This window comes from Stegostoma tigrinum, chromosome 4, assembly GCF_030684315.1.
Source record: "Stegostoma tigrinum isolate sSteTig4 chromosome 4, sSteTig4.hap1, whole genome shotgun sequence".
Classification (NCBI taxonomy): Eukaryota; Metazoa; Chordata; class Chondrichthyes; order Orectolobiformes; family Stegostomatidae; genus Stegostoma; species Stegostoma tigrinum.
This window is the reverse complement of record NC_081357.1, coordinates 29,057,976-29,074,486: the sequence shown is the minus strand read 5'-3', so window position 1 is coordinate 29,074,486 and position 16,511 is coordinate 29,057,976. Positions and strand designations below refer to the sequence as shown.

Genomic DNA, 16,511 nt, shown 5'->3' with positions numbered 1-16,511 from the left:
CTTTAGCTTCTCTACCAAAGCTTTCATTCAGTGACAGTGAAACTGCTTGCATCCACTATTAGCCAAAATTACAATCGTGTAACAATTTCCAGCTGTCTTTCTAAATGGAACAGTCGTTGTCATTATTGCAGTTAGAGCAGGCGAAGAAAATGAAGAGAAGGCGTGGTGGGAAGTAGGTGACTACTATTAGTCATTTTTCTCCATGACTGATCAGAATACATCTAAAACTTCTGCAAAAGTAACTTGCAATTTAGGGTCCTGTTTAATAGTAGGTTCAACTTACGTTTCTGTTCTCCAAAGTTCACTCATGATTAAAAGGCAGTGTGAAAAGAAAAGGAAGACTGTTCATTTACTTCCTAAATTAGGGCAGCCAGGTGTCCACTCTCTGAGCTCCAGATTTTACTCACGATAACGTCACTACACTATATTGTGGTCTGCTGAGCCTGAGGGATGAACCCAATCCAGTAATTGCCGCAGGCTTTGTGAAATGTGTAAAGTTTCTTTGATTAGTTATATCTTAGTCCTTCAATGGTAAGTCTGTTGTAACATGTAAATCCAGGTAAGGTACAGTCGGAGCTCATCTGGTTTCCAACAAGAAGCTGCATCGTTGAACGGGTATACACATGTTTTAAATCTGGTCATCCAAAAGCAAATAATAGTCTTTTGGAGCATGAAAGCAAGGAGGGGTGAAGTTCTCCTCACTTGCAAAATACGATAACACACATTGAAAATTTAACAATTGGATGCATACAGAACTTGGTGTATGTTATAGGTAGTCAATGGTAGACAGAGTTGGCACAGTCAGGGCATAGGAATTCCTTTCTAGTTTTGACCATAAAACCATAAAGGGACAGGAGGAGACCACTGGGCGCCTCAAACCTCTGCCATTCAATAGGATCATGGCTGATTCAACATTCCTGACACCCACTTTCCTGTCTTTTCCCCATAACTTTTGATTTCCTACTGATCAAGGGATCCATATACCTCAACCTTAAGTAAACAAGACTCTGCTCCCCCAGCTCTCTTTGGCAAAGAGTTCCAAAGACTCACAACCCCTTGAGAGAAGAAATTCCTCCTCATTCTAAATCTTAAATTGGTGCTCCTCTATTCTGAGACCATGCCCTCTGGTTGTAGATTCCCCCACGAAGGGAAACATCCTCTCAGCATTTAACCTGACAAGCCTCTTAGCAATCCTGTATGTTTCAACAGGATCACCTCTCATTCTTCTCAACTCCATTGAATAGAGTCTGAACCAGTTTAATCTTAGCTCAAAAGACAATCCCACCATACTGAGAATCACCCTTGTGAATCTTCCACATTCTGCCTCCAATTAAATGATATTTTTTCTTGAAATAAGGGACCAAACTGTTCACAGGATTCCTTGTGTGATCTCACCAACACCATGTACAGCTAGAATCAGAGAATCCCGAAAGTGTTGAAGCAGGCCATTTGACCGATCAACTCCACACTAATCCTTCAAACCGCATGTCACCCAGACCTACCCCATCCCTGTAACCCTGCACCTCCCTGGACACTGCAAGCTAATTTGGCTAATCCACCTAACTTGCACATCCTTGGGCTGTGGGAGGAAACCAGACCACCTGGAGGAAGCCCATGCAGACACAGGGAGGTTGTGCAAATGCTACACAGGCAGTCACCTGAGGATGGAATCAATCCCAGGTGTCTAGCACTGTGAGGGAGTAGTGCTAGCCACTGAGCCACTCTGCTGCCTCCAAAAGGTTGCAATCAGGCTTCCTTACTCTTATAATCCAACTCCTTTCACATAACGGCCAAGAAGGGCTTAATGATGACCTGCTGAACCAGTGTGCTAGGTGTGGTTCATGCACAAGTACACCCAAGTCCCTTCCTTCCAAAAGGTATAATTTCACCTTGTACTCCATTTGGTAACTTACTTCCCACTTAACCTATCAACATCTCATTGTAAACTGTTTGCATTCATTTCGCAATTTGCCATTCCAGGTATTTTTGTGCTGTCTGCAACTTTAGCTATAGTACATCCCATTCTTTCCTCCAAGTCATTACTATATATTGTAAACATTTGCGATCCCAGCACTGATCCCTGTGGAACCCGAGATAACAAAGTCTGGAACTGGATGAACACAGCAGGCCAAGCAGCATCTTAGGAGCACAAAAGCTGATGTTTTGGGCCTAGACCCTTCATCAGAAAAGGGGGTGGGGAGATGGTTCTGAAACACATAGGGAGAGAGGGGGAGGCGAATCGAAGATGGATACAGGAGAAGATAGGTGGAGAGGAGACGGACAAATTAAAAGGGTGGGGATGGACCCAGAGCAGGTGAGTGTAGGTAGGGAGGTAGGGAGAGGATAGGTCAGTCCAGGGAGGATGGACAGATCAAGGCGGGGGGATGAGGTTAGTAGGTGGGAAATGGGGGTACGGCTTGAGGTGGGAGTAGGGATAGGTAAGAAGAAGAATGGGTTAGGGAGGCGGGGACAAGCTAGGCTGGTTTTGGGATGCAGTAGAGGGAGGGGAGATTTTGAAGCTTGTGAAATCCACATCGATACCATTGGGCTGCAGGGTTCCCAAGTGGAATATGAGTTGCTGTTCCTGCAGCCTATGGGTGGTATCGTTGTAGCACTGCAGGAGGCCCATGATGGACATGTCGTCTAAATAATGGGAGGGGGTGTTGAAATGGTTTGCGACTGGGAGGTGCAGTTGTTTAGTGCGAACCGAGTGTAGGTGTTCTGCAGAGCAGTCCCCAAGCCTCTGTTTGGTTTCCCCAATGTAGAGGAGGCCACACTGGGTACAGCGGATGCAGTATACCACATTGGCGGATGTACAGGTGAACACGTGGTTGATGTGGAAAGTCATCTTGGGGCCTGGGATGGGAGTGAGGGGGGAGGTGTGGGAGCAAGTGTAGTCCTGCGGTTGCAGGGGTAAGTGTCAGGTGTGGTGGGGCTGGTCGAGGGTGTTCTCACGCAACCACCTAGAAACTGATATCCAAGCCCGACTCCCACAGCTAACTAGAATACACCTCCTCCCACCCACCTTCCTGCAAAAATTCCAGCCCCTACTCCCAATTTCGTCGCTTCCACCGCATCTGCTCCCAGGATGAGGGATTCCACTCCTGTATCCCAAATGCCATCGTTTTTCAAGGACCACAACTTTCCCCCCGCAGTGGTCGAGAACACCCTCGACCGTGTCTCCCACATTTCCCGTAACTCATCCCTCACAGCCCGTCCCCGTAATTACTGCCAAAAGAGAAGCCCCCTTGTCCTCACATACCATCCCACCAACCTCCGGATACAACGCATCATCCTCCAACACTTCTGCCACTGCTATCCGACCTCAGCAACAAAGACATTTTTCCATCCCCATTTTTGTCTTCCTTCCAGAGGGACCACTCTCTCCGCGACTCCCATGTCTGCTCCACACCCCTCCAACCAGACCACACCCGGCACCTTCCTCTGCAAAAGCCGGAAGTGCTACACCTGTCCCCGCACCTCCTCCCTCACCCCCATCCCAGGGCCCAAGAAGACTTTCCACATCAAGCAGATGTTCACATGCACATCCGCCGATGTGGTATACTGTATCCACTTCCCCTACATTGGGGAAACCAAGCGGAGGCTTGGGGACCGCTTTGCAGAACACCTCCGCTCGGTTTGCAATAAACAATTGCACCTCCCAGTTGCGAACCATTTCAACTCCCCCTCCCATTATTTAGACGACATGTCCATCCTGGGCCTCCTGCAGTGCCACAATGATGCCACCCGAAGGTTGCAGGAACAGCAACGCATATCCCGCTTGGAAACCCTGCAGCCCAATGGTATCAACGTGGATTTCACAAGCTTCAAAATCTCCCCTCCCCCCACTGCATCCCAAAACCAGCCCAGCTCGTCCCCACCCCCCTAACCTGTTCTTCCTCTCACCTCAAGCCACACCATTTCCTTCCTACTAACCTCATCCCGCCCCCTTGACCTGTCCATCCTCCCTGGACTGACCTATCCTCTCCCTACCTCCCCACCTACGCTCACCTCCACTGGCTCCATCCCCACCCCTTTCACTTGACTGTCTCCTCTCCATCTATCTTCTCCTCTATCCATCTTCGATCCACCCCCCCCCTATTTATTTCAGAACCCTCTCCTCACCCCCCTTTTCTGATGAACGGTCTAGGCCCGAAACGTCAGTTTTTGTGCTCCTAAGATGCTGCTTGGCCTGCTGTGTTCATCCAGTTCCAGACTTTGTTATCTCGATTCTCCAGCATCTGCAGTTCCCATTATCCCTGTGGAACCTCACTGGTTACAAATTATCAACTGAAAAAGTATCCCTTATCCCCACTCTCTGTTTCCTGCCCATGAGTTAATTCTCTATCCATGCCAACATATCACCTCCAACGCCAAGGCGTCTTATCCTATGATGTAATATTTTGCGAGCTATCCTTTCAAACACCTTCTGGAAGTCCAAATACAACACATCTGTGTGTGCCCCTCTAACCACTCTGGTTAGGACGCCCTGAAAAACCTCTATTAAATTAGTCAGAACGATTTCCCCTTTATGAAGACATGAAGACTCTCCTTGATAGGATTATAAATGTTCTGTTACTTCCTTAATGATTATTTCCAATATTTTCTGACAATAGATGGTTGGCTAATCAGCCTATAATTACCTGCTACTTTCTTCCATCCCTTTTTGAATAGAGGGGCTACATTGGCTGTTTTCGATACTCTCGTACTTCCGCAGAATCCAAGGATTTTTGGAAAATTATAACCAATTCATCCAGTTTTCTGTAGCTACCTCTTTTAGGACCCTAGGACGCAAGTCCTCAGGATTAGGGGACTTGACTGCCTTTAGCCAAATTAGAATGCAGTCATTCTTCCTTATGCACAAGGGTTCATTTCCTGAGAGGCCATGCGAATGATGAAATTTGCATGTGTGAAGCTCGTCAAAAATAGGTTAAAAATTGCAGACATGAGTTTTCCCATGGATGTTGAATTTTGTCACTACTTGCTTTCTGGCACAGATAAGTATATTCACGAGTCGTGAACTCACGGATACAGTGCATTTATGGCAATGGTACTTATTTCTTCCCCTGCATTTTTTTTAGTATTCATGGGATGTTTGAAGTATGTCCCATCGTAAAGACCAATGCAAAAATATCTGTTTAACTCCTCTGCCATTTCCTTGTTCCTTGTAACTATCTCCCACATTCATTTTCTAAGGGGGTCTATGTTTACTTTGACCTCTCTCTTCCTTTTGGCATCTTAATTCTAACTGGTCTGCCTACCAGTGAACTTAATTATGGTTTACAACCACTGAAATAATAGTCTGAAGCTTAAAATCTGAAGTGTTGTGTGTCCTTAAGAAACTGAAGTAAAGGACTCTACATTCTGGGTTAGCTGCTCCGTCAACTAAAACAACTCTAAGCTACTATTAAGGCAATAAAATAGTTCAGAAGGCATTGGAACCAACAGCATTTGACACTGCCAAGATGGTTAAGACAGAATACTCAGTTTCATGGAATCAAGTCTGCTTGTCTAGACATAAGAACCTACTTTGGTGGTCTGCCTTAATTGCTTTGAGTGCAGTGTTATAAGTAGTTAGCTGGCTTTTTAGAGAAGGGAATCATTTTAATGTCCAAACAATTTAGCCACTGTAAGCAGTTCTGGGCAGCACACCTTGGGAAGAATATACTGGCATTAGAGAGACATAGGTTCACACAGGATTATTGCAATGCTGCTGGCACTCTAAGAGTTAAATTACGAAGAAAGTTTACAAAAACTATGGTTCTATTTCATAGAATTTACAAGGTTGGGCAGTAATCCTCTTATCTCCACTCTTTTATTTCTGCGTGTATGCTTATCTCTTAGCAAGGCAGGTAGCTAATGTTGCTTTCGTAGATAGCTAACATACCCCGGTTAATAAAAACATTAATAGAATTTTTTATTTTTAAAAACTGTTGATCTGGAATAAAGACAGAAAATACTGTTCAAATACTCAACTAGTTGGGCAGCAACTGATCAGGAGCATGGTCGGTTTGAGGGAGACTAATCCCAGTAGGAGCACATCTCGGAATTTTGTTCAAAGTCACAATTGTACAAGGAAGAAACAGGGATTTTAAGTAAGTTTCATTGCAAGAAGGAAGGTGCGCACATCCAGAAGTGAGTGGGATGGGATAAATTTTGTGGATCAAGAGGTCTAACTGAAGGAGCACAAAAGGTAAGGCAGATGAGTTTACCACCTGGCTTAGTACATGGAACTATGATGCTGAAGCCATTACAGAAACTTGGTTGAGAGAAGGGCAGAATTGGCAGCTCAACTTTCTAGCATTTAGATGTTTTGTGCATGATACAAAGAGATGTAAAAGGGGTGGGGGAGCTGCATTACTGATTAAGGAGAAAGTCACAATTGCATTGAGGGAGGACATCTTGGAAGGCTCGTCCAGCGAGGCAATATGGGTAGAACCTAAGAATAAGAAAGGGGCAATCACTACAATGGGGTTATACTATACGCCACCCAATAGGAAGAAGGAGACAGAAGAACAAATTTTTAAGCAGATTGTAGAAAGATGCATAAACAACAGAGTTGCTGAAGTGGATGATTTTAACTTCCCAATATTGACTACGAGTCCCTGAATGCCCAGCCCTTAGAGGAGGCAGAATTTGTTGGGCATCCAGGAAGGATTCTTGAAACAATATGTAGATGGTTCAACTAGGGAACAGACTGTGCTAAACACTGCTACCCCACTGAAACTTTGGCTCACTTAGCCAGACTTATTCTCAGGTACAATTTGGGAACAGTGATCATAAAACTAAGTTTTAAGATAGCTATAGATAAAGGTAAGACTGGTCATTGTGTGAAAGTGCTAAACTGGAGGAAGGTTAATTACAACAATATTGGCAAGGAACTGGAGAAATTAGATGGGGTGTGTTGCAATTTGAGGGTAAATCCACATCTGCCATGGGGGAGTCTTTCAAATGCCAGCTGATCAGAGCTCAGGTCTAGCATTTTCCGATGTGGATGAGAGCTAAGGATGGCAAGATTTTGATAGCCTGCATGACAAGAGATACTGTAAGTTCAGTCAAAAAGGAAAAGGAAGTATATGTATGGTTCAGGAAACTGAAACCAGACAAGGCCCTTGAGAAATATAAAAGAAGCAGGAAAAATCTTCAAGGAGGAATTAGGAGGGCTAAACGGGCCATGAAATGTCCTTGGCAAGTGGAATTAAGGAGAATCCCAAAGCATTTCATACATATATTGAGAAAGAGCTAGGAAAAGGGCAGGTCCACTCATGGACAAAGGAGGGAATGTGTGTGCAGTGTCAGAGGAAGTGGTTTAGGTCATTCATGAGTATGTCGCATTGGTATTCACTTAGAAGTATATGGATAATGGTAAGATTAGGAAATATTCTTCCTTTGTTTAAGGTGGGGTAAAGGGATAAGCCAGTAAATTACAGCCTGGTAATCAATCAGTGGCAGGGAAATAATTGGAGAAGATTCTTAGAAGCAAGATCTACTCACATTTGAGGTTCCATTCCGGAGAACCTCCATGAAGTGAAATTGTAACTGCAGAATTAGTTAAAAATCAGGTTAAAGATTTTGGATGCACAAGTTTGCTCACAGATGTTGAATTTTGTTATTACTTAGTTGTTGGCATGGATAGATGAATTTGCAAGTGGTGATCTCACGGAAACTCAGAATTTACTGCATGCAGTAAATGGCAGGGCCCTTGGCAGCACTGATATGCTGACGGGTGTTGGAGTGTAAGGCCGTTAGCTCTCTGAAGATGGTGAGACAATTGGATTAGGTGGTAATGGGGGAGGCAATGGCCTAGTGGAATTATCGCTGGACTGTTAATCCAGAGACCCAGATAATGTTCTGAGGACATGGGTTTGAATCCCATCACTACACATGGTGGAATTTGAATTCAATAAATATCTGGAATTAAGAGTCTAATGCTGATCAGGAATCCATTGTCAAAAAACCAATCTGGTTCACTAACGTCCTTTAGGAAAGAAAACTTCCATCCTTACCTAGTCTGGCCTACATGACTCCAGACCTACAGCAATGTGGTTGGCTCTTAACTGCCCTCTGGGCAATTAGGGATGGGCAATAAATGCTGCCTATCCAGTGACGCCCTTATCCTGTAAGTGAATGAATAAATGAAAAGGCGTATGACATGCTTGGGGCGCTGAGTGTAAATTCGTCAAGTTGTGTTGCAGCTGTACAAAATTTTAGTTAGGTCACATTTGGATTACAGTGTGCAGTTCTGGTCTCCACAGTGTAGGAAGGATTTGGAGGCTTTAGAGAGGGCACAGAAGAGATTTACCAGGATATTGCCTGGATTGGAATGTAAAAAGCTAGAAGAGGAGGCTGGAAAAATTTAGATTATTTTTGCTACATCAGAGGCTAAGGGGGCAACTCAATAGGAGTAAATAAAATTATGGGAGGCATGGATAGCCTGGACAGTTTTCCCATGGTGGAAATGTTAAATACCATAGGGCAGAGGATTAAGCTGAGATGTGCTAGGCAAGATTTTTTAAAACCGTTGCCAAGGTAGGTGGTAGAAGCAGCTAAGATAGCAACATTTAAAGGCATTTAGACAGACATATGGACAGGAAGTGATTAGACTGATATAGACCATGTGTAGGCAGATTGAATTAGTTTAGAATGGCATCATGGTCAGAACAGACATGGTGGGCTGAAGGGCTTGTTCCTGTGCTGTACTGTTTCATATGTTATGAAAACAGGCCAGCAACAGAGCAGCATCACAAACTACAACATGATGTAAGTGTAGGAAAACATAAGACTGGCATTTCTAATCTTGAAATTAAAAGTCTTTAGTTTGTGTTTAGAGCTGTAGTCATTTTTCAATCTCTCTTTAACAAAAGGAAATTGATACTGGTATTTAAAGAAGAATTAAATTTCAAGTATAAAGGACAGGGAATAATACAGTAACTAATAAGTGAAATGAATAACTGTAGTGGTGGCCAGATTAACAAAGTGTTGCTGCTGCAGCAAGTGGCCTCTGCTGAATACAAATATGATCCACAGTGAGCACACCTGTAGTAAGCATTTGTAGTTCTAGGAATTTCAGAGTCATGGAGCTGGAATCTGAGCTGCAGACAATACCACTGTAAAGAAGGGGATGTTATGTAGACACTTCGCTCCTTAAGAAAGTCATAACCCTTAGATTTGGTGTTTCAAATTTGATTTGCAATTGTGGACAGGAGAGTGACAGCAGGTGGGTAAGGTCTGGGACCCAGGGGATTTGAGGAGTCTTGGTCTCTGCAATTATCTAACAGATAGGAGGTTCTTGCAAGCTATGTGGGTGAGAGTGGGCACTTCAAGATGATTGAGTGAACTGACTACAGTACCTTAGTACAGAAAGCCATTCAAGTGCGGTAAGTAAATAGGAATATAGTAGTGATAGGAGACAATATAATTATTACGGGGATAGATACTTTTCCTGTAACTGTGAACAAGTCCCAGAGACTGGCGCCAGGGTTAAGGAATCTCCTCAGGGCCAGGCAGTAACATGGATAGTCAGGGGAGAGGTCTAGTTATCATCATCCAAATTGGTGACAATGATATTGCTGGGACTTAAAAGGAGGTTCTACTGAAATATTTGGAAAGACTTTGAAACTAAATTAGAAAGCACAACCTCCAAGATAATAATCTTGGGGTAACTGCCTGGCCATGGGCACACTGGTATAGGGTAAATAAAGTCAAAGTTAAATTCGTAGCTCAAAGTTTGGTGTAGGTGGAACGGATTTCAGTTGATAGAGTACTGACACCAGTACTGGGGTAGAAGGGAGCTGTTCTCATGGCATGGGTTGCAGTTGACTTAAAGTGGAAACAGTATCCTGGTGAAAGATGGTGATACCCCAGAGTAAAACAGGAAGGGATTGAGTCTACATAGAGAAAAACAACAACAAAAATAAAACTCATTCATTGGATGTGGGTACTACTGGCTAGATCAGCATTTATTTCCCATCCCTAGCTGTCCTTGAGAAGACGGTGGTGAGCTGCCTTCTTGAACTGTTGCAGTCCATGGGTTGTAGTTTGACTGACACTGCTGTAGGGAAGGGAATTCCATGGTCAAAGGGAAAAAGAAGGTTAAGAAGGCATAATCATTGTTTCTTTAATGAAATATTTATAGTATTTGAAACTAATAAATTAATTGATGGCACAGAGACATTAAAGATATGGTTTTATGTCGTTCCAGAGACATGGTTACAAGAATATCAAAGCCGAGACCTAAATATTTAAAGATTATATGACAATTTTGAAAGGACAGGCAGGAAGGAAAGAATGGCAAAGTAGCTTTGTCAGGACAAGATGGAATAAATGCAACAGCAAAGCAAGAAATGATCTCTGATTAGAAGACAAAATCCATGCAATGGAGTTAAGAAATCACAAGGGAAAGAAAACACTAACTGGATTAGTCTATGGACCCCTTTCAACAGTTCTACTACAGACCACAGGATGAATCAGTAGATATGAGAGGTGATGTAAGAAAGATAGCACATTCATCATGGATGGCTTTTATTTTCATGTCCATTGAGAAAATCAAATTCGCAAACATCGCTACGTGGAAGAATTCATAAAGTGCATTCAGGGTATTTCCTAGAGCAGCATGTTTGGTTAGATCCACAACACCATGTTATTTTGCATCTGGTAACCTAACAATAAGACATATGTCACTAATCACAAAGAAGTAACCAGAGATCATTCAGGTATTAAAAATGTCATTACTGAGAAAAAGTTTGTGTTTGGGATTATTTACTTTAGATAGACAGATTGCTATCCCATTAAAATTACAAAGGGAAATGATAGGGGCTCTTGTGGTGCAGTTACAGTTTCCCTACCTCGAGGCCGGAAGGCCTGGATTCAGCTCCCATCTACTCCAGTTCTGTTCATCACATAAAAGCCGAAAGAACTGCGGATGCTGTGAACCAGGAACAAAAACAAAGTTGCTGGAAAAGCTCAGCAGGTCTGGCAGCATCTTCCTCAGAGGAAGCTCACCGGACCCGAAACGTTAACTCTGTTTTTTCCTCTCACAGATGCTACCAGACCTGCTGAGCTTTTCCAGCAACTTTGTTCTTGTTCCTGTGTTCATCACATATCTCAACAGGTCAATTAGAAATATCTATCAAAAGGAATTGATAACATCAAAGTATTAAAAGATTCAAAATAATATAGAGGTTAATATTAGGAACGAGAAGGACATGCAATTGGAGAAGCTACTGTAGAACAGAACTGAAGGAGACAATATAGACAAGCTCAATAGACAACAGCATACATTTCTAGAAAGAAAACAAATTGAGAAAAAGACTTAGACGTTTAAGATGATTTATGAAACAGGACAGACTAGTTTGACATGTTTACCTGCATAACAATAGTGACTGCAGTTCAAAAGTATTCCAATTGTTATAGAATATTCAGGGGTGTCCCCAGGATACAAAGCATTCTAAAAATTAGTCAGTTTTCCTAAAGGTCTTAGTGACCTTTGTCTATGCATAAACATTCTTAACCATTTGTTTTTATCATATTATCCCAATGGGCTTGACAATGTCATTTTTATGAATAATGTAATCATAAAAATCTAAGTAGGTAAGAAATGCATGGGCTTTGATCACATCTTTCTCTAACAAGAGGCAGCAATCACTTTCAGTGACAAATCTGATGCATTATGGGTGTTGTAGTTATGCAACAGTTGTCACTTCCCTTGATTTTGAACTACAGCACTGAACAGCTAAAATAGGTTTTGACTATTGTATTCCCTTCAATTTTGTTCTTTGCAATCTTCTGGAATACTGCAGATTATTGCATAGAACTGGCTGTCATTTCCACTTCACTTGAGTGAGTATTCATGAATAAATACAAACAAGGCATATTAGCATCCTATTATTTGCATTCATTAAATATCAACATTTACTGCCTGTATCTAATTGCTCTTGAAAGGACAGGGCAGTCCTTGGGATCTGGTTAAATTTACAATGTCACTGGGGAGGAGATTCAGGGTTTTAAGCTAGCAGAGAAGTAACAGCAATATAGTTCCAAGTCACAACGATCTAGAACTGTAATAAGAATTGACAAGTGGTGATGTTCCCCTGCACCTGCCGCTACTGTCTTTCCTGGCGGTAGAGGTCACAGGTTTGGAAGGTGCTGTCAAGGAAGCTATACTGAAGTGCTGCAGGGCATCTGATAAATGGTATAATTCAAGATTGGCTAGTGTAGTGATCAGGGTGTTTTATAGCACAGCTTGCGTGTGTTAGTAGACAGGACTTAACAGCACACTGGTAATCCTGCATATTGCACAAGACCATTTTGTAAAGCTCAATTTTCAAACAGTCAAAGTAAAACTGTGCATTATATTTAACCAAATAGCAACACAATTTGTTGCGCAAGCATAATTTTAATACGTGAACAAAATTTTGAAGCAATTAAAAGTTATACATCTTTTAAATACTTTGCATTTACAAAAGACTGCTGGGTGGAGCACTGTGAAATTTAAAATTTAAATTTATAATTCAAATACTACCCCATTGAATGGTACTGAAAGTACATTCCAAAAATAAGAGAAAAAAACCACAGTAAGAATGCAAAGTAAAAGGCCAGGATTGTTGTGTCTTTTTTATTATCAAAAGGACTAGACTTGTTGCATAATTAAAACAAGTAACAAGAGTACTTAAGTATCACAAGTATTGCATTACATTATTTGGACAAGAGTACAAGATATTAGATGAAAGTTTTCACCAGTTGAATGCGTACAATGGGTGGAACAAACATCTACCAACCTGAACCTTGACCATTATCGCAAAGCAACAAAATAATGCCTTAAGTATTTTCTTTACGGTAACCACGAAGGGGCAGTGATCATACACAAAGCTATTTTCCATTAATAAAAGATTTCACTACATAAAAAAGTTGGGTTGTTTTTTTCATTCAACGCATTAAACCTTTAAGTAAGCCCTTAACAGAATTGTTATTTCATAGCAAATTAAAAAAAAAGTGTTCATCACCCACCTCACTGCTGCACAAAAAAAGAAATCCTACATTGCAGATGATAACTCTCATCATACTAACTCTTCTTTCAAGGACACCAATAGCATGCATACCTGAAAGAAGTCAGAAGCCATTCATTTAGCAATGATAAACTAAGTAAAAGTTTACAACTTCGTTAAAAGGCCACATGGGAGATGCATACTATATATTATGCAACTGAGCATCTTCATTGCCTGGTTGAATAGTGAACCACAGAAGTGGAAAAATAAGAAAACATGTATAAATCAGTAACTGGTCAAAGCCAAGTGCAGCATCCTCAAAATGCTATGTTTTACTGAGACCCCAAGATTTCTTTATTCTCAGAGTAAATAGGTATCTCGCCACAAATGGTAAGTTTTAATTTGAAATTCATTTGTTGAATGCTCACTTGGATCTGCAAGTTAGATATTTTCCACACTTGTGAAACAGCATAGCTAACAGTAAACATCATGGATACCAGTAAATGTACAGAAATGCGTTATTGGGAAATGGTTCAAGTCAATTACAGAATCAATGGAAGTTGATCGTTTATAAGGAAATATCTGGAAATTTGTCACCCCCGCCACTTGCAAAGTCTGGCAATTATAATCAAATTATTTATTGCACATAGTTTTGGAACAAATTGGAATTCTAAATGCCAGTATTTTCTCCACAGCTGTGCACAAAATATGCTACAACAAAGGCATCAGCATTTCAACTTATAGCAAAAGGAAGGACATTGGTAGATATTTTCCAAAGATCGGAGTTTATTTAATAATTCCATTGTGACAGTATCTCTTCTCCTTTGATGTGCAACTCCTGACTTAGTAATAACAATTCCTGTATTTCCTTTCCTTATGCCCCCTTTTTTTTAGCCACAATGTTGAATGCAGCTTTGGGAAACAAATTTGGTTCCATTACAATTGCAGAATGCAATTTCCAAGGCTGCTGTTACAAGTAACCCAAACCCACGAATAGCATGCCCCATTAAGAACTCTTGCAAAAGTAAGGCTATTCAACAAACAAGGGATCTAAATTTGATTCTAGGATATTTCACAGTCATCTGCACGATAAATGATTGACTGAGTCTTTCATTTAGAGGGACAAAAGGAAGTCTAAAGTACATGATTCCGACAAAATATGGAGTGTTATGTACTTACTGAAATGCAAAAGACATGCTTAAAATGCTATACAGTCTAAGAACTGAGATAATAATTTTATTTTCTCATTATCTGTTGTTACAAAACAAATGTCATCTGAATTTATGTAAAAATACTAAATTGTGTCTAATTCAGAATCTTGATGCAAACAACTGTATTAAGCAAAAATGCTTGATTTAAGGTTGGGAATCATTTAATGGATAAAATTGTGTCAAAGTTTTAACACATCAAGTCCAATAATAGTAACTGTACTGCAGGGAAAGGAGACAAGACAGCAAGACCGGGGCGGGGGGGGGGGGGGGGGGGGGGGGAGGGTAGGGAAATAGAAAGTGAAAAAGTAGAAAAAAGGAAACAGATAAAAAGTGAAAAGGGAGGAGGGGTGAAAGCATAGAAGGGAGAGAGTGGAGTTGGCATAGAGGAAGGGCAAAAGAATGAGAAGCAAAAGAGAAATACACAAATAGAGACTTTGAACAATTTCTGTATTACGTTTTCCGGCATCATTGCAAAGAATGCTACTTGTTTTCCTGCGAGCCATTACAATCCTTTGGAAATTAGATTTTTCTTTCCATTCTCAGTCTTCAATATGATCATGGTCACTTTTGGAAATACCCCTGGTTATTTGTTAATCAGAAGGACAGTACAAACACTACATGTTTCCACTGCTTGGTGCCCTCGCAAATTTCATGTTTACCATTTTACTAGAAAAATGATACAAGTGGTCTTGAAAAGTTTTCATGCTGCAAGTGAGGTTTTATGACGACAGTAGAATTACAGTAGTGATGCAAACTAGGACCAGCCCATTATCAGGTTGTGGGATCTCTTCCTGTTTGGCTTGCAGCAGTGAGTATTTCTGGTCAAGTTGCTTCCGACAAGTTCTGTAGAAGATAGAACTGTTCTGGCAAGTCCAGGGGTCGTCTGCTTTTCCCCCCCCCCCCTGTTCAGAGCTGCTGCTTCCTCAGTCTCTAGGTAAAGGAATGATACTAATGTGCAGGAAATTGTCTGGGTAACTCAGATGTTCACTGAGCCACTGAATTGGTGTTTCCAGCATGGGTTCAATCCCGTGAATCACTACTTGATACTGTTTCTCCATATCTAGTTCAAGTATAAACAAAACAGAGTTACATAAAGCATACACAATTCAGTGTGCATATCTAATCTTACAAAAATATAGAACAGCTTCTGTTTTAAAAGCAAACTAATGCATCAGCATAGTTATTTAAATATTTCAGCACTTAATGTATGTCCTTATTATACACTTCTAATTTAAGGATAAGGTACATTTCAGAATGCACTAAATTCAAAAACATTAGGGATACAAGTAATACACATTACATGTAAGAACATATGTACATCATGGTTTTTGCAGTCTTAACCAAACCACTTCCTAACCTAGAGCTGGCATTACCCAATTTATCACTTAATGAATTCCCCACTTTACAGGGAGTGCAGCAAGTGCTCAATAGGTTCATTTAAAAATTTAGTTTCTGCAATGTAAGGTTTTAAAATCAGGACTGGATTTAAAGCACAGTTGTTACACAGCTGTGCCAGGTAACGTTAAGACATGTGTCCATGCAGTAGTAAAAACAGTGTACAAGAACAACTGGATATGTCAATCTTTTCAATTCAATTGCATCACCATTAGATGACTTGTATTTGGGTGATGATAGGAGAACTGGAACCTCAAACATTCCATTGCTTAAATGTGGGAAAGTTACATCAAAGGTAAGAGCACAGTACTACAGGACAACTACAGTAGATGAGACATGAAAAGTTGCTTTAACTTACATATTCAACAGAGTCAGTGGGAAATTAAAAACTGAATACCAGACAAGCCTTTTAGTTGAGTTGAAAGCCTGGACAGTTTTGTTTAGGTTCCGACAAATGCTTAAACTTTATTCTACTCATCAGTAAAAATCTATTTAATTGAATCCATCTACATGAAAAACCACAGGCTGACGTCTATAGCCCATACATCACGGAGAAAGATTTTACCATGGCAATTGCAGTAATAGCCAGTGGGTCAGGTCAAAGTGGATTAACCAAGCCAGGATACACCAAAGGGAGACATCAAACACACATTTTAAAAGGGTAATTAATCTTGAAAGAAAACTTGGCCTAATGTTTCCTGGTGAATGAGATCTCAATCTTACAAGCAATACATGATGTAGCAGTAAAACAAGTATATACACACAAGGATAAGTGCTTTCATCCTGTGATAGTGAACAAACAGTTTTGCTTATAATAAAAACACAAATCCATAAAGGAGTACACATTAAGCAAATTTGTATCAAATTTTATAGGGATAGTCAAAGTGCAGACCTGCAGAAAGAATTGATTAAAAATAAATCA

General features: G+C 41.0%; 1 protein-coding gene across 4 annotated transcripts in view; it reads right to left on the bottom strand.

Moving 5' to 3' along the window:
* atg5 (ATG5 autophagy related 5 homolog (S. cerevisiae)) overlaps positions 1–16,511 on the bottom strand; it is a 250,982-nt gene that overhangs the window by 104,029 nt on the left and 130,442 nt on the right. For 2 of the 4 annotated variants that reach the window (XM_048530922.2, XM_048530921.2), the window contains exon 8: positions 12,559–15,254. The exons of 1 other annotated variant lie outside the window; for it this stretch is intronic. In XM_048530922.2, the coding sequence (XP_048386879.1) occupies positions 15,118–15,254 (137 nt within the window). In that variant the 3' untranslated portion in view covers positions 12,559–15,117. Of the gene's footprint in view, positions 1–12,558; positions 15,255–16,511 lie in introns of those variants that run through there. One more of the 4 variants, XM_048530920.2, reaches the window with a different exon arrangement.